At 45.3% G+C, this 26,462-nt stretch overlaps 1 protein-coding gene across 1 annotated transcript in view; it reads right to left on the bottom strand.

Moving 5' to 3' along the window:
* Window positions 1–26,462, bottom strand: part of GATAD2A (GATA zinc finger domain containing 2A) — a 55,609-nt gene that overhangs the window by 16,402 nt on the left and 12,745 nt on the right. The window contains exons 2-5 of the mRNA XM_042780041.1: window positions 19,075–19,124; window positions 7,728–7,990; window positions 3,328–3,493; window positions 1,513–1,641 (exon numbers count right to left, since the gene is read on the bottom strand). Of these exons, the coding sequence (XP_042635975.1) occupies window positions 1,513–1,641; window positions 3,328–3,493; window positions 7,728–7,981 (549 nt within the window). The 5' untranslated portion in view covers window positions 7,982–7,990; window positions 19,075–19,124. The remainder of the gene's footprint in view (window positions 1–1,512; window positions 1,642–3,327; window positions 3,494–7,727; window positions 7,991–19,074; window positions 19,125–26,462) is intronic.

Raw genomic sequence — 26,462 nt, 5'->3', positions numbered from 1 at the left:
TTGGGAGAAATTCCCGCTCTGCTCATCCCTGATTTCAGGAATTTTGGGAATTCCATGTTCAGAATTCATGGAGAGTTCAGAATTCCAGAAAAATGCCAGGAAAAGGGAGAAGCCAAGAGAGTTGAGAAATTCTAGGAAAGGGTTAAAAAATCCTGGGAAAAGGGAGAAACCAGAGAGATAAAAATGCTGGGAAAGGGGTTAAAGAATGCCTGGGAAAGGGTTAAAAAAAATCCAGGAAAAGGCTTAAAAAATTTCAGGAAAAGAGACACACTAGGGAGTAAAAAATCCTGGGAAAAGGGATTAAAAATTCTGGGAAAGGGGAGGCACCAGGAGTTAAAAATCCAGGAAACGGCTTTAAAAATCCCCCCAAAAAATCCAAAAAAATCCCAGAAAAAAGTCAAAAAAATCCAAGAAAAGGGATTTTAAAAATCCAGGAAAAGGCTTAAAAAATCCCAGGAAAAACGGCCAAAAATCCCCCAAAAAAGTCCAAAAAATCCCAGAAAAGGGACTAAAAAAATCCAGGAAAAGGCTTACAAAAATCCAAGAAAGGGGCTAAAAAATCCCAGAAAAAGTGTTTTAAAAATTCCAGACAAAGGACTAAAAATCCAGGAAAGGGGATACACCAGGGACTCAAAAATCCTGGAGAAAAGGTTGAAAAACACTTGGAAAAGGGTCAAAAAAATCTCATAAAAAGTCCAAAAAGATCCTAGAAAAAGTCTTTAGAAACCCAGAAAAAAAATCTAAAAAAATCCCAGAAAAATCTAAAAAAAAATACCAGAAAAAAACTTTTAAAATTCCAGGAAGAGGGTTAAAAAAATCCCAGAAAAAGCTTTAGAAATTCCAGGAAGTGTCTTTAAAAAAATCCAAAAAGAGGTAAAAGAATCCCAGGAAAAAGGGCTAAAAATCCAGAAAAAGGCTAAAAAAATCCCAGAAAAAAAGTTTTTAAAATCCCAGAATAAAGTTTTAAAAATCCCAGAAAAAGATCTAAAGAAATCTCAGAAAAAAAATCTTTTAAAATCTCAGAAAAAATCTAAAACAATCCCAGAAAAAACAAGGCTAAAAACCCAGATAAAATCTTTAAAAATCCCAGAAAAAAATCTAAAACAATCCCAGAAAAAAAGCCTAAAAAATCCAGAAAAAGCCTAAAAAGTCCCAGAAAAAAAATCTAAAAAACTCAGAAAAAAATCTAAAACAATCCCAGAAAAAAAAAGGCTAAAAACCCAGAAAAAATCTTTTAAAATCCCTGAAAAAATCTAAAACAATCCCAAAAAAGAGGATAAAAATCCAGAAAAAGCCTAAAAAATCCCAGAAAAAAAATCTAAAACAATCCCCAAAAAAAAGGATAAAAATCCAGAAAAAGCCTAAAAAATCCCAGAAAAAAATCTAAAAAAATCTCTGAAAAAAATTCTAAAAATCTAAAAAAAAAAATTTAAAAAATCCCAAAAAGGAAGCACAGCAGGAAATAATAAAACACAAAGTGTTGGGAAATTGGGAATGTTGGGATTTTCCTACCTTGGGAGCCGGGGTCTCCTTCTGGCTCTGGCTCTGGCGCAGTTTTTTGAGCAGCACCAGCTTGGCCTCCTCGAGCCTCAGCTCCTCCTGCAGCTGCTTGATCAGGCGCTCGCGCTGCTCGGGGCTCCGCTGGATCGGGGAGAAATGGGGATTTAATATGGGAAAAACGGGAATTCAAACAGGGGAAAAATGGGGATTTAATCAGTGAAAAAATGGGAATTCAAACAGGAAAAAACGGGGATTTAATCCGTGAAAAAACGGGAATTCAAACAGAGAAAATGGGGATTTAATACGGGGAAAAACGGGAATTCAAACAGGGGAAAAATGGGGATTTAATCCAGGAAAAAAGGGAATTTAATACAGGAAAAAACGGGAATTCAAACAGGCGAAAAACTGGGAATTTTAACAGGGAAAAAATGGGAATTTAATCCGGGAAAAAAGGGGAATTCAAACAGGGAAAAAACGGGAATTTAATCCGGGAAAAAAGGGAATTTAATACAGGAAAAAACGGGAATTCAAACAGGGAAAAAAGGGGGATTTAATACGGGAAAAAATGGGGATTTAATCTGGGAAAAAACAGGAATTCAAACAGGGAAAAAATGGGAATTTAATCCGGGAAAAAACGGGAATTTAATCCGGGAAAAAATGGGAATTCAAACAGGGAAAAAACGGGGATTTAATACGGGAAAAAACGAGAATTCAAACAGGGAAAAAATGGGGATTTAATCCAGGAAAAAAGGGAATTTAATACAGGAAAAAAACGGGAATTCAAACAGGGGAAAAAACGGGGATTTAATCCGGGGAAAAATGGGAATTCAAACAGGGAAAAATGGGAATTTAATCTGGGAAAAAACAGGAATTCAAACAGGGAAAAAATGGGAATTTAATCCGGGAAAAAACGTGAATTGAATCCGGGAAAAACTGGGGATTCAATCCGGGGAAAAAATGGGGATTTAATACGGGAAAAACCGGGAATTCAAACAGGGAAAAAACGGGAATTCAATCTGGGGAGAAACGGGGATTCAATCAGGGAAAAAACGGGAATTTAATAGGGGAAAAAATGGGAATTCAAACAGGGAAAAAATGGGAATTTAATCTGGGAAAAACCGGGAAAAAAAAAGGGAATTCAAATGGGGGAAAAAACGAGAATTGAATCCAGGAAAAACCAGGAATTCAATCCAGGAAAAACCGGGATAAAACGGGAATTTAATCCGGGAAAAAACGGGAATTCAATCCGCGAAAAAACGGGAATTCAATCCAGGAAAAACTGGGAAAAACTGGGAATTTAATCCAGGAAAAACCGGGAATTCAATCCGGGAAAAACCAGGAAAAAAATGGGAAAAAACCGGAATTCAAACAGGGAAAAACCGGGAATTCAATCTGGGAATTCAATCCAGGAAAAACCTGGAATTTAATCCGGGAAAACAGAGAATTCAATCCGCGAAAAAATGGGAATTCAAACAGGAAAAAAACAGGAATTCCATCCGGGGAAAAAACGCGGATTTAATCCGGGAAAAAACGGGAATTGAATCCAGGAAAAAATGGGAATTCAAACAGGGAAAAAACGGGAATTTAATCCGGGAAAAAACAGGAAAAAATGGGAATTTAATCCAGGGAAAACTGGGAATTCAATCCAGGAAAAACTGGGAATTCAAACAAGGAAAAACCAGGAAAAACCGGGAATACAATCCTGGAAAAAATGGGAATTCAAACTGGGAAAAACCGGGAATTCAATCCGGGAATTCAATCCAGGAAAAACCGGGAATTCAATCCCAGATTTTTCCCCACCCCAATCCCATTTTTCCCCGGACTCACCAGCAGCGCCTCGGAGCCGGGCTCGGGCAGGGGGATCCGGGACAATCCGTTCATGCGCGGGCTCGAGGGCTCGTTGTCCGACAGAACGATCACGTCCGGGGACGGCACCCGGCGCTCCCGCTCCCGCTCCCGCTCCCGCTCCCGATCCCGATCCCGCCGGGAATCCCTGCGGGGAACACCGGGAATGAGCTGGGAGTGAACTGGGAATGAGCTGGGAGTGAACTGGGAACACTGGGAATGAGCTGGGAATGAACTGGGAATGAGCTGGGAATAAACTGGGAACGAGCTGGGAATGAACTGGGAAAGAACTGGGAATGAGCTGGGAACACTGGGAATGAACCGGAATGAGCTGGGAATGAACTGGGAATGAACTGGGAATGAGCTGGGAATGAACTGGGAATGAACTGGGAATGAACTGGGAGTGAACTGGGAATGAGCTGGGAATGAACTGGGAATGAGCTGGGAATGAGCTGGGAGTGAACTGGGAATGAATTGGGAATGAGCTGGGAATGAGCTGGGAATGAGCTGGGAATGAGCTGGGAATGAACTGGGAATGGACTGGGAATGAACTGGGAGTGAACTGGGATTGAGCTGGGAATGAACTGGGAATGAGCTGGGAATGAACTGGGAATGAGCTGGGAATGAGCTGGGAATGAACTGGGAATGAACTGGGAATGAGCTGGGAATGAGCTGGGAATGAACTGGGAATGAACTGGGAGTGAACTGGGAATGAGCTGGGAATGAACTGGGAATGAGCTGGGAATGAACTGGGAATGAACTGGGAATGAACTGGGAATGAGCTGGGAATGAGCTGGGAGTGAACTGGGAATGAACTGGGAATGAACTGGGAGTGAACTGGGAATGAGCTGGGAATGAGCTGGGAGTGAACTGGGAATGAACTGGGAATGAACTGGGAATGAACTGGGAATGAACTGGGAACACTGGGAATGAGCTGGGAATGAGCTGGGAGTGAACTGGGAACACTGGGAATGAGCTGGGAATGAACTGGGAATGAACTGGGAATGAACTGGGAATGAGCTGGGAGTGAACTGGGAATGAGCTGGGAATGAGCTGGGAATGAGCTGGGAATGAACTGGGAATGAGCTGGGAATGAACTGGGAATGAACTGGGAATGAGCTGGGAATGAGCTGGGAATGAGCTGGGAATGAGCTGGGAATGAGCTGGGAGTGAGCTGGGAATGAACTGGGAATGAACTGGGAATGAACTGGGAATGAACTGGGAGTGAACTGGGAACGAGCTGGGAATGAGCTGGGAATGAACTGGGAATGGACTGGGAATGAGCTGGGAATGAGCTGGGAATGAACTGGGAATGAACTGGGAATGAACTGGGAACAAACTGGGAATCACTGGGCACAGCCAGGAATGAACTGGGAGCGCTGGGATCAGCCCTGGGATCGGGGCCGTGCTCCCAGCCCTTCTCCAGCCCTTTTCTGGAATTTTCCTGAGCTTTCCCACCTCTCTTCCACCCGTTTTCCAGGATTTCTCCATCCCTTTTCCATCCCTTTTCCAGGATTTCTCCCTCCCTTTCCCAGCCCCTTTTCTGACCCGTTTTTCAGGGCTCTTCCAACCTTTTCCAACCCTTTTCCAACCCTTTTCCAGCCTGCCAGGGAATTCCAGGGCTGGGAAAAGGGCCCAGGGCAGGAATTTCAGGAGTGGGAAAATTCCAAAGGGTTGGGAATGTCCTCTAGAGGGCACAGTGAGCTTGGGAATCCCCAAATCCAGGGAATCCCCAAACACAGGGAATCCCCAAATCCTGGGAATCTCCAAATCCAGGGAATCCCCAAATCCAGGGAATCCCCAAATCCAGGGAATCTCCAAATCCAGGGAATCCCTAAATCCTGGGAATTCCCAAACCCTGGGAATCCCCAAATCCAGGGAATCTCCAAATCCTGGGAACCCCCCTGAAAATCTCCAAATCCAGGGAATCTTCAAATCCAGGGAATCCCTAAATCCTGGGAATTCCCAAACCCTGGGAATCCCCAAATCCTGGGAATCCCCAAATCCAGGGAATACCCAACTCCAGGGAATCTCCAACCAGGGAATCCCCAAATCCAGGGAATCCCCAAACCCTGGGAATCCCCAAATCCAGGGAATCCCCAAATCCAGGGAATCCCCAAATCCAGGGAATCTCCAAACAGGGAATCCTCAAATCCTGAGAATCCCCAAACCCTGGGAATCCCCACACCCAGGGAATCCCCAAATCCAGGGAATCCCCAAATCCAGGGAATTCCCAAATCCAGGGAATCCCCAAACCCTGAGAATCCCCCTGAAAAATCTCCAAATCCAGGGAATCTCCAGACCTAGGGAATTCCCAAATCCTGGAAATCTCCAAATCCTGAGAATCCCCAAATCCAGGGAATCCCCAAATTCTGGAAATTTCCAACCAGGGAATCTCCAAATCCAGGGAATCTCCAACCAGGGAATCCCCAAATCCAGGGAATCCCCAAATCCATGGAATCTCTAAATCCAGGGAATCCCCAAATCCGGGGAATCTCCAACCAGGGAATCCCCAATTCCAGGGAATCCTCAAATCCAGGAAATCCTCAAATCCAGGGAATCCCCAAATCCTGGAAATCCCCAAATCCAGGAAATCCTCAAATCCAGGGAATCCCCAAATCCTGAGAATCCCCAAATCCAGGGAATCCCCAAATCCATGGAATCTCCAAATCCAGGGAATCTCCAACCAGGGAATTCCCAAATCCAGGGAATCCCCAAACCCTGAGAACCCCCCTGAAAATCTCCAAATCCAGGGAATCTCCAGACCCAAGGAATTCCCCAGTCCTAGAAATCTCCAAATCCTGAGAATCCCCAAATCCAGGGAATCCCCAAATCCTGGAAATCTCCAAATCCAGGGAATCCCCAAATCCTGAGAATCTTCAAATCCTGAGAATCCCCAAACCCTGGGAATCCCCACACCCAGGGAATCCCCAAATCCATGGAATCTCTAAATCCAGGGAATCTCCAAACAGGGAATCCCCAAATCCAGGGAATCTTCAAATCCAGAGAATTCCCAAATCCTGGGAATCCTCAAATCCAGGGAATTCCCAAATCCAGGGAATCCCCAACCAGGGAATCCCCAAATCCAGGGAATCCCCAAATCCAGGGAATCTCCAACCAGGGAATCCCCAAACCCTGGGAATCCCCAAATCCAGGGAATCCCCAAACCCTGGGAATCCCCAAATCCATGGAATCTCTAAATCCAGGGAATCTCCAACCAGGGAATCCCCAAACACAAGGAATCCTCAAATCCAGGGAATCCCCCTGAAAATCTCCAAATCCTGGAAATCCCCAAATTCTGGAAATCTCTAAATCCAGGGAATCTTCAAATCCAGGGATCCCCAAATCCAGAGAATCTTCAAATCCAGGGAATCCCTAAATCCTGGGAATTCCCAAACCCTGGGAATCCCCAAATCCAGGGAATCCCCAAATCCAGAGAATCTTCAAATCCAGGGAATCCCTAAATCCTGGGAATCCCCAAACCCTGGGAATCCCCACACCCAGGGAATCCCCAAATCCAGGGAATCCCCAAATCCAGGGAATCCCCAAATCCTGAGAATCTCTAAATCCAGGGAATCCTCAAATCCAGGGAATCCTCAAATCCAGGGAATCCCCAAATCCAGGGAATCTCCAAATCCAGGGAATCCTCAAATCCTGGCAATCTCCAACCAGGGAATCCCCAAATTCTGTAAATCCCCAAATCCTGGTAATCCCCAAATTCTGGAAATTTCCAACCAGGGAATCCCCAAATCCAGGGAATCCCCAAATCTGGGAATCCCCCTGAAAATCTCCAAATCCAGGGAATCTTCAAATCCAGGGAATCCCCAAATCCTGAGAATCTCTAAATCCAGGGAATCTCCAATCAGGGAATCCCCAAATCCAGGGAATCTCCAAATTCAGGGAATCCCCCTGAAAATCTCCAAATCCAGGGAATCTCCAGACCCAGGGAATTCCCAAATCCTGGAAATTTCCAACCAGGGAATCTCCAAATCCAGGGAATCCCCAAATCCAGGGAGATTTCCCTATGGAATTAGCACAGCTGGAACATTCCCAGCTTTTTAATTTTTTTTCCTGGAGCTGAAAAACTGGGATGAGCTGAGTTGGGATTCCCTAGGAATTTCTTGGGAATGAATTCCTGACACCCAAACTCCTTTTCCTTCTGCAATTCCAACAATTCCATCAATCCCATCCCAGCAAATCCAGCTGCGATTACCCTTGGAACGGGAACAACTTTCAATTTTCCCAAAACATTCTCCCCTCAAAGACAAAAATGACACCAAAACTTCCCAAAAACCAGAATTCCCAACCCCATCCCAATAAAAATCAGGATGAGGAGGGATCCAAATCCTCTCCCAACTCCTGGAATTCCAAGGAATCCTCACCCTTTGGACGTGCTCATATCCACGGGCTCATCCCCGGCCGCCAGCTCCACTTTGATGGTGGCTTTGACTTCCCCACTTTTCAACATTGTTGGGATTTTCCCAGCTCCAGGATCTGTTTTGATTTTCATGTCCCCCTCAGAGCTGAGCTCAGATCCCACAGTTCCTTTGTCCATCCTGAGTTTTTTATTTTCCGGCTCCGATTCCCGCTCCAGGGCGCGCTTCTGGCTCCGGGTGCGGCATGAGTCCTCGCTCATGGTGAGGGTCTGCAGGGGGGCAGTAAAGGGTTAAAAATGGTGGGAATGGAGGGGGAAATCTTGGGAAAAATAGGGAAAAAAATTCAGGTGAGTTGTGGGAAAAAGGAGGCAGCAAAGGGTTAAAAATGGTGGGAATGCAGGGAAAAATCTGGGGGGAATCCTGGGAAAAAGGGGAAAAAAAATTCAGGTGAGTTGTGGGAAAAGGGAGGCACCAAAGTGTTAAAAATTCAAGGAAAAGGGAGACAGTGAAGGGTTAAAAAGTCCTGGGAATGAGGGAAAAGAATCCTGGGAAAAGGCTAAAAATATTGGGAATGGCGGGGGAAATCCTGAGAAAAATAGGAAAAAAATTCCAAGTAAGGGGGAAAAAATCCCACAAAGGGGGAAGAGAAAATCGTGGGGAAAGGGAGGGAACAAAGGGTTAAAAATTCAGGGAAAAGGGGTTAAAAAGTGCTGGGAAAGGGGGACTAAAGATCCTAGGAAAGGGTTAAAAGTGTTGGGAATGGAGGGAAAAATCTGGGGGGAATCCTGGGAAAAATAGGAAAAAAATTCCAAGTAAGGGGGAAAAAATCGCACAAAGGGGGAAGGGAAAATCGTGGGGAAAGGGAGGAAACAAAGGGTTAAAAATTCAGGGAAAAGAGAGACAGTGAAGGGTTAAAAAGTGCTGGGAATGGGGGAAAAGATCCTGGGAAAGGGTTAAAAATATTGGGAATGGAGGGGAAAATCTCGGGGGGAATCCTGAGAAAAATGAGAAAAAAATTCCAAGTAAGGGGGAAAAAATCGCACAAAGGAGAAAGGGAAAGTTTGGGGAAAACGGAGGGACCAAAGGGTTAAAAATTCAGGGAAAAGGGGTTAAAAAGTGCTGGGAAAGGGGGGATAAAGATCCTAGGAAAGGGTTAAAAATATTGGGAATGGAGGGAAAAATCTGAGAAAAAATGGGAAAAAAAATCTCAGGTGAGTTGTGGGAAGTTGTAGGAAAAGGGAGGCACCAAAGGGTTAAAAATTCAGGGAAGCAAGGGGTTAAAAGTGCCAGGAAAGGGTTAAAAATGTTGGGAATGGAAGGAAAAATCAGGTGGGAAATTTTTTTTTTCCTCTCAGAGATTCCGGGATTTCCCAGGAAATTCCAATTCTTGGATGTACCAATGAAATTCCCAAACTTCCTTTTTTTTTTTTTTTGGGAGGGTGGAATTTTTAGTGAATTTTTAGTGAAATTTTAGTGAATTTTTTTTTTTTTCTCTCCCAGAGATTCTGGGATTTCCCAGGAAATTCCAGTTCTTGGATGTGACAATGAAATTCCCAAATTTTATTTATTTATTTATTTATTTATTAATTTATTCTCACTCAAAACTCAGAGATTTTGGGATTTCCCAGGAAAATCCAAGTGAACAATTCCAATTTTTGGATGCATCAATGAAATTCCCAAACTTTTTTTTGGGGGAGAATTTTTCTTCCCAGAGATTCTGGGATTTCCCACGAAATTCCAATCCTTGGATGCATCAATGAAATTCCCAAACTTTTTTGGGGGGAATTTTTGGGAATTTTTTGGGAATTTTTTTTTTTTCCTTCCAGAGATTCCAGAATTTCCCAGGAAATTCCAATCATTGGATGTGTCAATGAAATTCCCAAACTTTTTTACTTTATTATTATTTTTTTCCCCTCAAAATTCCAAGATTTCCCAGGAAAATCCAACTGAACAATTCCAATTTTTGGATGCATCAATGAAATTCCCAAAATTTTTGGAGGGGAATTTTTGGGAATTTTTTTTTTTCCTTCCAGAGATTCCAGGATTTCCCAGGAAATTCAAATTCTTGGATGCATCAATGAAATTCCCAAACTTTATTTATTTATTTATTCATTTATTTATTCATTCATTTATTTATTTATTTATTAGTTTATTTATTTGTTTATTTATTTATTTATTTATTTATTTATTTATTTATTTATTTATTCCCCTCAGAACTCAGAGATTTTGGGATTTCCCAGGAAAATCCAAGTGAACAATTCCAATTCTTGGATGCATCAATGAAATTCCCAAACTTTTTTTTTTTTTTTGGGGGGGAATTTTTTTTCCCCTCAAAACTCAGAGATTCTGGGATTTCCCAGGAAATTCCAATTATTGGATGTGTCAATGAAATTCCCAAACTTTTTAATTTTATTATTATTATTTTTTTTCCCCCTCAGAACTCAGAAATTCCAAGATTTCCCAGGAAAAATCCAACTGAACAATTCCAATCCTTGGATGCATCAATGAAATTCCCAAAATTTTGTTTTTGGGGGAGAATTTTTCTTCCCAGAGATTCTGGGATTTCCCACGAAATTCCAATCCTTGGATGCATCAATGAAATTCCCAAACTTTTTTTGGGGGGAATTTTTGGGAATTTTTCAGGAAATTTTTTTTTCCTCCCAGAGGTTCCAGGATTTTCCAGGAAATTCCAATCCTTGGATGCATCAATGAAATTTCCAAATTTTATTTATTTATTTATTTATTTATTTATTTATTTATTTATTTATTTATTCTCACTCAAAACTCAGAGATTTTGGGATTTCCCAGGAAAAATCCAACTGAACAATTCAAATTTTTGGACATTTATCAATCCCAGGAGGAGAAAAAAATTCCCAATTTTTTAAAATTTTTTTTTGGGGTGGGGGATGAAAAATTCGTTACCAATCCCACATTTCCCACCCTAAAAAAAAAAAAAAACTTAGTGATGCCAACAGGTGGAAAAAGCGGGATCATCCCTTTGGCAAAAAAAAACCGCGGGATTTTGAAGACGGGAATTGGCGGGAAATGAGGAGGGGGCGGGGCGGGGATTTCCCGGGAATTGCGGGATCCCGCGGGAATTCGGCGGCTCCGGCAGCGCAGGGGTTAAAGCGCTGCCATTTCCGCGCCATTCCCGAGAAATCTCCGCGAACAAAATGGCAGCGCTTAACCCCTGCGCTGCCGGAACGGCCGGATCCCCACCGGGAACGGCTCCGGTCGCGACAGTGCCGGGAAATCGCGACAGAAAATCGCGACATTGCCGGGAATTCCCGCCCCGACCCGCCGGGGTTTGGCGCGGTTTTCCTAAATTTCCAGGGGGTGATTCCCGGGATTCCCACCGGGATTTTATTCTGATTTTTTCCAGATTTCCAGGGAGTCATTCCCGGGAATTCCCAAAATTCTCACCGGGATTTATCCCGATTTTCCCACATTTCCAGGGGGTGATTCCCGGGATTCCTTTGATCTCCATCAGGATTTTATTCTGATTTTTCCCAGATTTCCATGGGGTCATTCCCTGGAATTTCCTTTTATTCCTACCAGGATTTATCTCGATTTTCCCAGATTTCCAGGGAGTGATTCCCGGACTGTTTAATGTGGGAATTCCCTGAAATTCCCAGGAATTCCCTTTGATTCCCAACAGGATTTTATCCAAATTTTCCCAAATTTCCATGGACACATTCCCGGGAATTCCCGTCCCGACCCCTCCGGGGTTTATCTCAATTTTCCTAAATTTCCAGGGGATGATTCCTGGGAATTCCCGAGATTTTCACAGAGTTTTTATCCTGATATTCCCAAATTTCTATGAACACATTACTGGGAATTCCCGGGATTCCCACCGGGATTTTATCCCGATTTTCCCAAATTTCCAGGGAGTGATTCCGGGAATTCCCTTTGATTCCTACCAGGATTTTATCCCGATTTTCCCAGATTTCCTTGGACACATTTCCTGGAATTCCCGGGATTCCCACCGGGATTTTATTCTGATTTTTCCCAGATTTCCAGGGAGTGATTCCCGGGATTCCTTTGATCTCCACCAGGATTTTATTCTGATTTTTCCCAGATTTCCATGGGGTCATTCCCAGGAATTTCCTTTTATTCCTACCAGGATTTACCTCCATTTCCCCACATTTCCAGGGGTTGATTCCCAAGAATTCCCGAGATTCCCACCAGGATTTTATTCTGATTTTTCCCAAATTTCCAGGGGGTGATTCCCGGGCTGCTCAGGGTGGGAATTCCATGAAATTCCCGGGATTCCTTTGATTCCCACTGGGATTTATCCCTATTTTCCTAAATTTTCAGGGGGTGATTCCCGGGATTCCCACCAGGATTTTATCCCGATTTTTCCCAGATTTCCATGGACACATTCCCTGGAATTCCCGGGATTCCCACAGGGGTTTATCCCGACTTTTCCAAAATTTCCAGAGGGTGATTCCTGGGAATTCCCGAGATTCCCACTGGAGTTTTATCCTGACTTTTCCCAAATTTCCAGGAGGTTATTTCCAGGAATTCCCGGGATTTTCACAGAGATTTTATCCTGATTTTCCCAAACTTCCATGGACACATTCCCTGGACTTTCCTTTGATTCCCACCAGGGTTTATCTTGATTTTCCCAAATTTCCAGGGGGTGATTCCCAAGAATTCCCAGGATTCCCACAGGGGTTTGTCCAAATTTTCCCAGATTTCCATGGACACATTCCCTGGAATTCCTGAAATTCCCACCAGGATTTTATTCTGATTTTTCCAAATTTCCAGGGAGTGATTTCCAGACTGTTTAAGGTGAGAATTCCCTGAAATTTCCAGGAATTCCCAAGATTTCCACCGGGATTTTATTCTGATTTTTCCCAGATTTCCAGGAGGTCACGCCCGGGAATTCCCGAGATTCCCACCAGGATTTTATCCTGATTCTCCAAAATTTTCATGGACACATTCCCTGGAATTCCCGGGATTCCCACAGGGGTTTATCCCGACTTTTCCCAAATTTCCAGGGGGTGATTCCGGGGAATTCCCTTTGATTCCCACTAGGATTTATCCCAATTTTCCCACATTTCCAGGGAGTAATTCCCAGGAATTCCCGAGATTTTCACAGAGATTTTATCCTGATTTTCCCAAATTTTCAGGGAGTGATTCCTGGACTGCTCAGGGTGGAAATTCCCTGAAATTCCCGGGACTCCTCTGATTCCCACCTGGATTTTATTCTGATTTTTCCCAGATTCCCAGGGGGTCATTCCCAGGAATTTCCTTTTATTCCTACCGGGATTTATCCCGATTTTCCCAAATTTCCATGGAGTATTTCCCAGGAATTCCTGAGATTTTCACAGTTTTAATCCTGATTTTCCCAAATTTCCAGGGAGTGATTCCCGGGAATTCCTAAAATTCCCATTGGGGTTTATCCCAATTTTCCCAGATTTCCAAGGACACATTCCCTGGAATTCCTGAAATTCCCACCAGGATTTTATTCTGATTTTTCCCAAATTTCCAGGGGTTATTCCCAGGAATTCCCTTTGATTCCCACAGGGATTTTATCCTGATTTTTCCAATTTTCTAGGGAGCAATTCCTGGACTGCTCAAGGTGGAAATTCCCTGAAATTCCCGGGATTCCTCTGATTCCCATCAGGATTTTATTCTGATTTTTTCCAAATTTCTAGGGAGCAATTCCTGGACTGCTCAGGATGGAAATTCCCTGAAATTCCCAGGAATTTCCTTTGATTCCCACCAGGATTTAATCCTGATTTTCCCAAATTTCTATGGACACATTCCCTGAAATTCCCAAAATTCCCACCAGGATTTTATTCTGATTTTTCCCAAATTTCCAGGGAGTGATTTCCAGACTGCTCAGGGTGGGAATTCCCTGAAATTCCTGGGATTCCTCTGATTCCCATCAGGATTTTATCCAAATTTTCCCAAATTTCTATGGACACATTCCCTGGAATTCCTGAAATTCCCACCAGGATTTTATTCTGATTTTTCCCAAATTTCCAGGGAGAGATTCCCAAACTGCTCAGGGTGGAAATTCCATAAAATTCCCGGGATTCCTTTGATTCCTGAGATTCCCACCAGGATTTTTCTGCTTTTCCCAAAATTTCCCAAACTTCCACTTTGGGAATTCCCTAAAATTCCTGGGATTCTTCTGATTGCAAATTTCCCAAATTTCCAGGGACTCATTTCCCTAAAATTCCCTGAAATTCCCTGAAATTCCCAAAAATTCCTGGAATTTTTCTGATTTCCCTCCCCATTCCCACCAAGATTTTTCCCAATTTTCCCAAATTTCCTGGGAGTGATTCCCATTCTGGAAATTCCCTGAAATTCTCAATTTCCTTGGGAATTATCAGAAAAAAAATTGGGATTTTTTTTGGAGCTCCAGGAATTCCAGAGCCTCAGGATGGAATTTTTTATCCAAGGGAAAAGGGAATTTTATTTAGGAATTCCCACAGGAATTTGGAGAAAATAATCTTTAAAATCCCTGATCCTGGAAATGTGGAGCTCCAAAAAAATGGGAAAGGAAAATCCCAAAATTCCACTGCAGCTGAAAAAATAGGGAATAGCAGCAGAAAGGGAAAATCTGTGGGGAAATTCCTGGAATTTCTGTGGAATACTTGGAATTTCTGTGGAATTCCTGGAATTTTCTGTGGAATTTTCTTGGCATTTCTGTGGAAATCCAGGTGAATTTTCACTGGGAGGAGCTGGAATTCTGAGAGGAATTTGTGGGATTTTCTGGTTCATTGGAAAATTGTTTCAAAGCCACGAAAATTCCTTAAAAATTCTGATTTTCCCCACGGGAATTATTCCCAAATTATTCCTGGTTGGAATGTTCAGGGCAGGGATTTTTTTTATTTTTATTTTTATTTTTGGGAATGCAGAGGAGGAAATCCAGGAGCAGAATTCCCAATTTTTCCTGGGATTTTTCCAAGCAAATCCTCCCAGCATTAATAATTAATGATTATTAATTAATAATTCATTAATAATTAATAAAAATTAATTCACTAATTAATTATCAATTGTTGATTTTTCATTCCAAATTCCTCCTCTAAGGAGGAAAAAAATTCCAAGATTTATTTTTTTGGGAAGGGATTTAAACATTCCAAATTTAATTTAAATATTAATGAGTTCTCTATTAATATTTATAAGCTCATTTAATATTCATAAACTCATTTAAATATTCATTATCTCATTTCAATGTTCCTAAATAAATCTGAATATTAATTAGGGTTTGCAATTTGATCTTTCCCAATTAATTCCTCATTAATGAGGGAATTTCCAGTGTTTTCTTCATGGGAATGGGGAAATTCCAAACTGGAAATTCCTTGGAACTGCCAAAATTCCCACCAGGAATTCCCTTCCTAATGGGATTACCCCAAAGAAAATTAGAAATAAATCAGAATTCCTAAAATTCCCATCAGGAATTCCCTTCCCAGTGGGATTATCCCAAAGAAAATCAGAAATAAATCAGAATTCCCAAATTCCCACCAGGAATTATTTCTCAATGGGATTATCCCAGAGAAAAGCAGCAGGAAAATCAGAATTCCCAAAATTCAGAATTCCTAAATCAGAATTCCCACCAGAAATTATCCCAAAGAAAATCAGCAATAAATCAGAATTCCCAAATTCCCACCAGGAATTATTTCCCAATGGGATTATCCCAGAGAAAAGCAGCAGGAAAATCAGAATTCCCAAAATTCAGAATTCCCAAATCAGAATTCCCACCAGGATTTTTTTCCCCAGTGGAATTATCCCAGAGAAAATCAGAAATAAATCAGAATTCCCGAATTCCCACCAGGATTTTTTTCCCCAGTGTGATTATCCCAATGGAATGCAACAGGAAAATCAGAATTCCCAAAATTCAGAATTCCCAAAATTCCCACCAGGATTTTTTTCCCCAGTGAGATTATCCCAGAGAAAAGCAGTAGGAAAATCAGAATTCCCAAATTCCCACCAGGAATTATTTCCCAGTGGGATTATCCCAAAGAAAAGCAGCAGGAAAATCAGAATTCCTGAGGAATTTCCCTCCTTTCTCCATGGAAATTCCTGATTTTTAACAAAGGACTCCCAGGAATTCCCTGTCCCCTTCCCAGAATTCCTGGCACAGGTGAGGGGGAACCTGCCCAGGTGAGAGCAGGACAGAATTCCAACCCAAGGGGGATTTGAGGGAAAATCAGACTGGAATTGTTCTCACACAGGTGAGACCTGCACAGGTGAGACTGGGGCAGGACAGGTGAGACCAGACCTGCACAGGACAGGTGTGATCCACACAGGTGAGACCTGCACAGGTGAGACCCCACAGACCCTGCACAGGTGAGACCCCACAGATCCTGCACAGGTGAGACCCCACAGACCCTGCACAGGTGAGAGCAGGACAGGTGAGGAGGAAACCTCACCTGTTTGGGGAAAAACTCACTGGGAACAGGTGAGAGCAGAGCAGGACAGGTGAGGTGAGATGGGAACAGGTGAGACCCTGAACAGGTGAGACTGGGACAGGTGAGACCCTGAACAGGTGAGAGCAAATCAGGACAGGTGAGACAGGAACAGGTGAGACTCACACAGGTGAGATTGGGATAGGTGAGCACTGGGACAGGTGAGCACTGGGACAGGTGAGATGGGAACAGGTGAGACTGGGACAGGTGAGACTGGGACAGGTGAGACTGGGACAGGTGAGACTCAGGTGCGCACTGACTCAGGTGAGACTCACACAGGTGAGATTGGGACAGGTGAGACACACAGGTGAGCACTGACTCAGGTGAGACTCACACAGGTGAGATTGGGACAGGTGAGACTGAGAGAGGTGAGATCCCACAGATCCAGCACAGGTGAGGCCCTGTCCAGGTGAGCACTGACACAGGTGAGCACTGACACAGGTGAGACCAGGACAGGTGAGACTCACACAGGTGAGACTGGGACAGGTGAGACTCACACAGGTGAGACTGGGACAGGTGAGACTCACACAGGTGAGTGCTGACTCAGGTGAGACTCACACAGGTGAGCACTGACACAGGTGAAATTGGGACAGATGAGACTCACACAGGTGAGACTCACACAGGTGAGCACTGGGACAGGTGAGCACTGACTCAGGTGAGCACCTGCTCAAGCCAACACCTGCACGGGGGGAGCAGAGAACTCCCACAAGGGAGCAGCACCTGGGACAGGTGAGAGCTGCACAGGTGAGACCTGCACAGGTGAGAGCTGCACAGGTGAGAACAGATCTGACACAGGTGAGAGCTGCACAGGTGAGGGGAGAACTGACACAGGTGAAAGGTGACACAGGTGAGAGCTGCCCAGGTGAGCACTGCCACAGGTAACCCAGCCAGGGGAACACCTGCAGAGGGCAGGTGAGAACCTCCACAGGAGAGAACTGACACAGGTGAGGGTGAGAGCTGACACAGGTGAGCACTGACACAGGTGAGACCTGCACAGGTGAGACCTGACACAGGTGAGAGCTGCCTGGGGGAGCACACACAGAACAGGTGAGAGCTGCACAGGTGAGGGGAGAACTGACACAGGTGAGGAAAGATCTGACACAGGTGAGAGCTGACACAGGTGAGAACTGACACAGGTGAGACCTGCACAGGTGAGAGCTGCACAGGTGAGAGCTGCACAGGTGAGGGGAGAACTGACACAGGTGAGAGCTCACACAGGTGAGAGCTGCCTGGGGGAGCACACACAGAACAGGTGAGAGCTGCACAGGTGAGGGGAGAACTGACACAGGTGAAAGGTGACACAGGTGAGAGGTGCCCAGGTGAGCACTGCCACAGGTAAGAACCCAGCCAGGGGAACACCTGCACAGGGCAGGTGAGAACCTCCACAGGAGAGAACTCACACAGGTGAGGGTGAGACCTGACACAGGTGAGCACTGACACAGGTGACGGGAAGAACTGACACAGGTGAGACCTGTCCAGGTGAGATCTGCACAGGTGAGGATGAGATCCTGAACAGGTGAGAATTGACACAGGTGACGGGAAGAACTAACACAGGTGAGACCTGCCCAGGTGAGAACTGACACAGGTGAGATCCTGCACAGGTGAGACCTGCAGGGGACAGGGAACACCTGCCCAGGTGAGATCTGCCCAGGACAGTGAGACCTGACACAGGTGAGGGGAGAACTGACACAGGTGAGAGGAGAACTAACACAGGACAGGTGAGAGCTGACACAGGTGAGAGCTGACACAGGTGAGGGGAGAGCTGACCCAGGTGAGATCTCCCATGGGAAGCACTGACACAGGTGAGAGAACAGGTGAGCCCTGCCCAGGTGAGCACTGACACAGGTAAGGGGAGAACTGACAGGAGGGACTGGGACAGGTGAGACCTGCACAGGTGAGAGCAGAACAGGTGAGAGCTGCCCAGGACAGTGAGAGCTGACACAGGTGAGATTGGGACAGGTGAGACACACACAGGTGAGCAGTGACACAGGTGAGCCCTGGCCAGGTGAGAGCTCGGCCGTGGCTCCTCCCTGAGCATTCCCAGCTCCCAAATCCCAGATCCTGCATTCCAAACCCAAAAATTCTCCAAAATCCCAAAATCTCCAAAAATCCTCAAACCTCAAAAAGCCAAAATCCCCAAAACCCTCAAATCCCAAAAATTCTCAAATCCTAAAAATCCCAAATCCCCAAAATCCTCAAACCCCAAAATCCCCAAATCCCAAACCCCAACATCTCCAAAAATCTGAAACCTCAAAAACCCCAAATCCTCAAATCCCAAAATTCTTCAAATCCTAAAAATCCCAAATCCCCAAATTCCTCAAATCCCAAACCCCAAAATCCTCAAATCCCAAAATTCCTCAAACCCCAGAAATCCCAACTCCAAAATCTCCAAAAAATCCAAATCCCCAAAATCCTCAAATTCCAAAAATCCCTAAATCCTAAAAATCCCAAGTCCCAAACCCCCAAAATCTAAAAAAATCCGAAGCCTCAAAAACCCCAAATCCCCAAAATCCTAAAAATCCCAAATTCCTCAAATCCTGGCTCCAATCCCTGGGGAGATTTTTGGGCAGGGTCCCCTTGGAGCCCCTCTCCAGCTGTTCCAGGATGAAATTCACTCCCTCCCAAAATTCCAGGCCTAAAATCCCAATCCCATAAAACTCCTTGAATTCCCAATCCCATAAAATCCCAGAATCCCAATCCCATAAACTCCTGGAATTCCCAATCCCATAAAATCCCGGAATTCCCAATCCCATAAAATCCCAGAATTCCCAATCCCATAAAATTCCGGAATTCCCAATCCCATAAAATCCCAGAATCCCAATCCCATAAACTCCTGGAATTCCCAATCCCATAAAATCCCAGAATTCCCAATCCCATAAAGTCCCAGAATCCCAATCCCATAAATTCCCGGAATTCCTGTCTCTCACCTGCCAGGGAAGGTCATGGGGTCCCGCCGGGATGAGCCGGAGCCGAGGAGCTGCGGGAGAGAGAGGGGGAGAATTTGGGAATTCTGGAATTCCTGAATAATTCCAACATTCCCAAATGTCAACATTCCCAAATCCCAACATTCCAAGGGAAAAATCCTGGAATTCCAACCTTCCAAAATTCTAACATTCCCAAATCCCAACATTCCAAGAGAGAAAAACCCCTGGAATTCCAAGCTTCCCAAATTCCAACATTCCCAAAGGAACCCAAACATTTCCAAATTCCAACATCCCCAAATTCCAACATTCCTGAGGGAAAAATCCCTGGAATTTCAACATTCCCAAATTCTGACATTCCCAAGGGAAAAATCCCTGGAATTCCAACATTCCCAAATTCTGACATTCCCAAGAAAGAAAAATCCCTGGAATTCCAACATTCCCAAATTCTGACATTCCCAAATTCCAACATTCCCAAGAGAATTGTCCCTGGAATTTCAATATTCCCAAGGGAAAAATCCCTGGAATTCCAACATTCCCGAATTCTGACATTACTAAATTCTAACATTCCTGAGGGAAGAGTCCCTGGAATTCCAGCCTTCCCAAATTCCAACATTCCTGAGGGGGAAAATCCCTGGAATTCCAACATTTTTCCAAGGGAAAAATCCCTGGAATTCCAACATCCCCAAATTCTGACATCCCCAAATTCCAACATTCCCAAGGAAAAAATTCCTGGAATTCCAACATTTCCTGAGGGAAAAATCCCTGGAATTCTGACATTCCTGAATTCCAACATTCCCAAATTCCAACATTCCCAAGAAAGAAAAATCACTGGAATTCCAACATTCCCAAATTCTGACATTCCCAAATTCCAACATTCCCAAGAGAAGTGTCCCTGGAATTCCAATATTCCCAAGGGAAAAATCCCTGGAATTCCAAAATTTCCAAATTCCAACATTCCCAAGAGAGTAAAATCCCTGGAATTCCAACATTTCCAAGGGAAAAGTCCCTGGAATTCCAACATCCCCAAATTCTGACATTCCCAAATTCCAACCTTCTCAAATTCCAACATTCCCAAGGGAGAAAAATCCTCTAAATTCCAACATTTCCTGAAGGAAAAATCCCTGCAATTCTGACATCCCCAAATTCCAACATTCCCAAATTCCAACATTCCCAAGGAAAAAAAATCCTGGAATTCCAACATTTCCTGAGGGAAAAATCCCTGGAATTCTGACATTCCTGAATCCAAACATTCCCAAATTCCAACATTCCCAAGAAAGAAAAATCCCTGGAATTCCAACATTCCCAAATTCCAACATTCCCAAAAGAACTGTCCCTATAATTCCAATATTCCCAAGGGGAAAATCCCTGGAATTCCAACATTCCCAAATTCCAACATTCCCAAAAGAACTGTCCCTGTAATTCCAACATTCCCAAGAGAAAAATCCCTGGAATTCCAACATTCCTAAATTGTGACATTCCTAAATTCCAACATTCCCAAAGGAATCTCAACATTCCCAAATTCCAACATTCCCAAGAGAAGTGTCCCTGGAATTCCAATATTCCCAAGGGAAAAATCCCTGGAATTCCAACATTCCTGAGGGAAAAAAATCCCTGGAATTCCAACATTCCCAAATTCCGACATTCCCAAATGCCAACCTTCCAAAATTCCAACATTCCTAAGGGAGCTGTCCCTGGAATTCCAACCTTCTCAAATTCCATTTCCTGAGGGAAAAATCCCTGGAATTCTGACATTCCTGAATTCCAACATTCCCAAATTCTGACATTCCCAAGAGAGAAAAATCCTGGAATTCCAATATTCCCAAATTCTGACATTCCTGAGGGGGAAATCCTTGGAATTCCAACATTTCCAAGGAAAAATCCCTGCAATTCTGACATCCCCAAATTCCAACAATCCCAAGGAAAAAAATTCCTGGAATTCCAACATTTCCTGAGGGAAAAATCCCTGGAATTCTGACATTCCCAAATTCCAACATTCCCAAGGGAAAAAAACCCCTGGAATTCCAACATCCCCAAATTCTGACATACCCAAATTCCAACATTCCCAAAAGAACTGTCCCTATAATTCCAATATTCCCAAGGGGAAAATCCCTGAAATTCCAAAATTTCCAAATTCCAACATTCCCGAGGGAAGAGTCCCTGGAATTCCAACATTTCCCAAGGAATTTCAACATTCCTGAGGGAAAAAAATCCCTGGAATTCCAACATTCCCAAATTCCAACCTTTTCAAATTCCAACATTCCCAAGAGAGTAAAATCCCTGGAATTCCAACATTTCCAAGGGAAAAATCCCTGGAATTCTGACATCCCCAAATTCCAACATTCCCAAGGAAAAAATTCCTGGAATTCCAACATTTCCTGAGGGAAAAATCCCTGGAATTCTGACATTCCTGAATTCCAACATTCCCAAATTCCAACATTCCCCAAGGAACAATCCTGGCTGGATCAACACAACCCCAACCACCCAGAGCCAGGAACATTCCCAGGATTTGGGAATTCTGGCACTGACTGGGATTTGGGAATTGGGAATCCCAAAACAACGACACTGCTGTGAAAATTGGGAATTCCTGAGAGGGAATTGGGATAAAACCACAATTCCAATAAAAATCTGGGATTGTTCCAGCAGAATTCCCAGGAAAAGAGGATCCCATGGGATTGCAGAGTTTTCCCATGGATTAGGGAGCCTGAGATTCCCAAAAAATCCCCCCCAGATGAGCCTGGAGCATTCCCAGGTTCCCAGGGATGGCTCTTCCCAAATTTTCCCAAGGAATTCCTGAGGTTTGGATCCCAGCAGGATCCTGAGTTTATTCCCAAAGTTGGGATTTTCCCTTGGATCCGGCCCTGCCCGAGGTTTTTCCTGGTTTCTGTTTCCCAGAAATTCCAGAGAATTCCCAGATTTCCCAGTTCCCGTCCATGGAATTTCCAGATTTCCCTTCATTCCCAGATTTCCCTTAATTCCCATTTTCATCCATTAAATTCCCAGATTTCCTTTCATTCCCAATTTCCACCCATAGAATTCCCAGATTTCCTTTTGCTTCCATCCATGGAATTTCCAGATTTCTCTTCATTCCCAGTTCCCACCAGTGACATTCCCTGTTTTCCCTTCATTCCCAATTTCCCTCCATGAAATTCTCAGATTTCCTTTGATTCCCAGTTCCCATCCATGCAATTCCCAGTTTTCCCTCCATTCCCAGTTTCCATCCATACAATTCCCAGATTTCCTTTCATTCCCAGATTTCCCTTCATTCCCAGTTTCTCTCCATGGAATACCCAGATTTCTTTTCATTCCCAATTTCCATCCATGGAATTCCCAGTTTTCCCCTCACTCCCAGTTCCCATCCATGGAATTCCAGATTTCCCTTCATTCCCAGATTTCCCTTCATTCCCAATTTCCATCCATGGAATTCCCAGTTTTCCTCCATTCCCAGATTTCCCCTCATTCCCAGTTCCCATCCATGGAATTCCCACATTTCCTTTTGCTTTCATCCATGGAATTCCCAGTTTTCCCCTCATTCCCAATTCCCATCCATGAAATCCCCAGATTTCTTTTCATTCCCATTTCCATCCATGCATTTCCCAGTTTTCCTTTTATTCCCAGTTCCCATCCATGGAATTCCCAATTTCTCTTCATTCCAAATTTCCCTCCATTCCCAGTTTCCATCAATGCAATTCCCAGATTTCCCTTCATTCCCAATTTCTATCCATGCAATTCCCAATTTCTCTTCATTCCCAGTTTTCCCTCCATTCCCAGTTTTCCCTCCATTCCCAGATTTCCTTTCATTCCCATCTCCATCCATGGAATTCCCAGGATTTCCCCTCATTCCCAGTTTTCCCTCATTCCCACTTTTTCTGGACCCAGAGCCTGGGGCCGTTCCCAGGATTTTCCGGCCGCTCCGGCCCCGTGATCCCGGGAATTCCAGCAGGAATTAACAGAGCTCACCCAGAGCTGTTCGTGGTTAAGAGGATCTGGGAAAAATCCCTGAAAATCCTTTGGAATTTGGAGCTGCCCTGGCTGCTCTGAGGATCTGGGAGAGCTGGAATTCCTTGGATTCCCACTGGGAAATTGTGGAATTCTGCAATTCCAGACGTGTTCGGGTTTGGGAGCTCCTGGTTGGATCAGGAGTGGGAAAATCCTGGAATAGTTTGGGATCACTGGGAAAAAACTGGAGAGGGAGCAGCACAGAATTCCTGGGAGTGTCCAAGGCCAGCCTGGAAAAATCTGGGATAGTGGGAATATCCCTGGCTGATCCCAGAGCTCCTTCCCACCCCAGAATTCCATAAATCCATAAAAAAAAAAAGGGATTTATTCCCTTTCAGGATTCATATCCTGCCTTGGAATTCCATCAGCAACATCCTCTGTTTGGATCTGGAATTTTGGGATTTGAAACATTCCCAGAATATCCCAACTTTCCAGAATTCCCAACTTCCCAGCATTCTCAAATTTCCAGCATTCTCAACTTCCCAGCATTTACAAATTTCCAGCATTCCCAAATTTCCAGCATTCCCAGCCTCCAGCGCTTTCCCACTGATCCCAGGCAGATTCCTGCTCCTCTCCCAAAATCCAGGGGCACTTCCAGCCCCTTTCCCAAAATCCCAGGTAGATCCCAGCCCTTTTCCCAAAATCCAGGGGCACTTCCAGCTCCTGTCCCAAAATCCCTGACAGATTCCAGCTGTTCCTGCTGACCCCTGTCAGATCCCAGCCCCTTTCCCTAAATCCACAGCAGATTCCAGCCCCTTTCCACTGATTCATGGCCACTTCCAGCTCTTGTCCCAAAATCCCTGACAGATCCCAGCCCTCTTCCCAAAATCCACGGCTTTCCCACTGATCCCTGGCAGATCCCAGCCCTTTTCCTGCTGATCCCAGGGCAATTCCAGTCCCCTTCCCAAAATCCCTGTCAGATCCCAGCTCCTTTCCCAAAATCCACAGCAGATTCCAGCCATTCCTGCTGATCCCTGTCAGATCCAGCCCCTTTCCCAAACTCCCTGTCGGATTCCAAACCCTTTCCCACTGACCACAGCTGATCCCAGCCCTTTCCCACTGATCCCTGCCAGATCCAGCCCTTTTCCCAAATCCCAGATCGATCCCAGCCCCTTTCCCAAATCCCAGACCGATCCCAGCCCTTTCCCATTGACCCCAGGCCGATCCCAGCCCCTTTCCCAAACTCTCTGTCAGATCCCAAACCCTCTTCCCAAACCCCAGGCCAATCCCAGCCCCTTTCCCACTGATCCCTGTCAGATTCCAGCCCTTTTCCCAAAGCCCAGGCCAGTTCCAGCCCCTTTCCCAAAATCCCTGCCAGATCCAGCCCTTTTCCCACTGATCTCTGCCAGATCCCAGCCCCTTTTCCCGTTGATCCCAGGCCGATCCCAGCCCCTTTCCCAAACTCCCTGTCAGATCCCAGCTCTTTCCCACTGATTCCTTACAGATTCCAGCTCTTTTCCATTGATCCCTGTCAGATCCAGCCCCTTTCCCAAACTCCCTGTCAGATCCAGCCCTTTTCTATGGATCTCTGTCAGATCCCAGTCCTTTCCCAAACCCCAGACTGATCCCAGCCCCTTTCCCATTGATCCCAGGCCGATCCCAGCCCTTTCCTGCTGATCCCTGTCAGATCCAGCCCTTTTCCATTGATCCCTGTCAGATCCAGCCTCTTTCCCAAAATCCCTGTCAGTTCTCAGCCCTGTCCCACTGATCCCTGTAAGATCCCAGCCCCTTTCCCACTGGTCCCAGACTGATCCCAGCCCTTTTCCTGCTGATCCCTTAAAGATTCCAGCCCTTTTCCATTGATCCCTGTCAGATCCAGCCCCTTTCCCAAACTCTGTCAGATCCCAACTCCTTTCCCAAATCCCAAGTCGATCCCAGCCCTTTCCTGCTGATCCCAAGTCAATCCCAGCCCCTTTCCCAATGATCCCTGTCAGATCCAGCCTTTTCCCAAAGCCCAGGCTGATCCCAGCCCAGCCCCTTTCCACTGATTCCTGTCAGATCCCAGCCCCTTTCCCAAACCCCAGACTGATCCCAGCCCCTTTCCCAAAATCCCTGCCAGATCCAGCCCTTTTCTATGGATCTCTGTCAGATCCCAGCCCTTTTCCCAAACCCCAGACTGATCCCAGCCCCTTTCCCGCTGATCCCTGTCAGATCCAGCCCCTTTCCCAAAATCCCTGCCAGATCCCAGCCCCTTTCCCAAACTCCAGGTCAATCCCAGGCATTTCCCACTGATCCCTGTGAGATCTCAACTCTTTCCCACTGATCCCTTACAGATTCCAGCCTTTTTCTATTGATCCCTGTCAGATCCAGCCCCTTTTCCCAAAATCCCTGTGAGATCCCAGTTCCTTTCCATAGATCTCTGTCAGATCCCAGCCCCTTTCCCAAACCCCAGGCTGATCCCAGCCCCTTTCCATTGATCCCTGTCAGATCCCAGCCCCTTTCCCAAACTCCCTGTCAGATCCCAAATCCTCTTCCCAAACCCCAGGCCAATTCCAGCCCCTTTCCCACTGATCCCAGACCGATTCCAGCCCCTTTCCCATTGATCCCAGCCCTTTTCCATTGATCCCTGTCAGATCCAGCCCCTTTCCCAAACTCCCTGTCAGATCCCAAACCCTTTCCCATTGATCCCAGGTCGATCCTAGCCCTTTTCCCAAACCCCAGGCCAATTCCAGACCCTCTCCCAAAATCCCTGACAGATCCCAGTTCCTTTCCTGCTGATCCCTGTCAGATCCCAGCTCCTTTCCCAAACCCCAGGTAAATCCCAGCCCCTTTCCCACTGATCCCTGTCACATCCCAGCCCCTTTCCCAAACCCCAGACCGATCCCAGCCCCTTTCCCATTGATCCCTGTCAGATCCAGCCCCTTTCCAAACTCCCTGTCAGATCCCAGCCCTTTCTCATTGACCCCAGACCGATCCCAGCCCCTTTCCCACTGATCCCAGCCCTTTCCCATTGACCCCAGCCCGATCCCAGCCCTTTCCCGCTGATCCCAGGCAGCTCCAGGCGCTGCCATCCCGGATTCCCAAAGGCCCCTCCGGTGTCACTTCCTGTGACTCTCCCAGCCCCAGCTCCGCTTCCCGGCAGGACGGAGCCATCCCGGAGCCATCCCGGAGCCAGGGCTGGGATTGGGAACATTCCCAGGGTTTGGGACAGCCAGGGGTGAATCCCTGAGCTCGGGAATTCCACCCCAGGAATGGGGGAGAGTCTCAGAAAAGCCAAAGGAAAACTGAGCGGAGGGGTGGGAAAATTGAGGAAAATCGTGGAAAATCAGTCAGGAATGCTTGGGAAAAGGCAGGATGTGAATCCCAACCCCAGATCCTGGCAGGATTCCATCGAGAGAGAGACAATCCTGGCTGGAATTCCCGAAATTCCCAAGTTCCCTTTTCCCACCGAGTGC

Source organism: Catharus ustulatus, chromosome 29 (genome assembly GCF_009819885.2).
Source record: "Catharus ustulatus isolate bCatUst1 chromosome 29, bCatUst1.pri.v2, whole genome shotgun sequence".
Classification (NCBI taxonomy): domain Eukaryota; kingdom Metazoa; phylum Chordata; class Aves; order Passeriformes; family Turdidae; genus Catharus; species Catharus ustulatus.
This window is presented reverse-complemented; position numbering and strand designations above follow the sequence as displayed.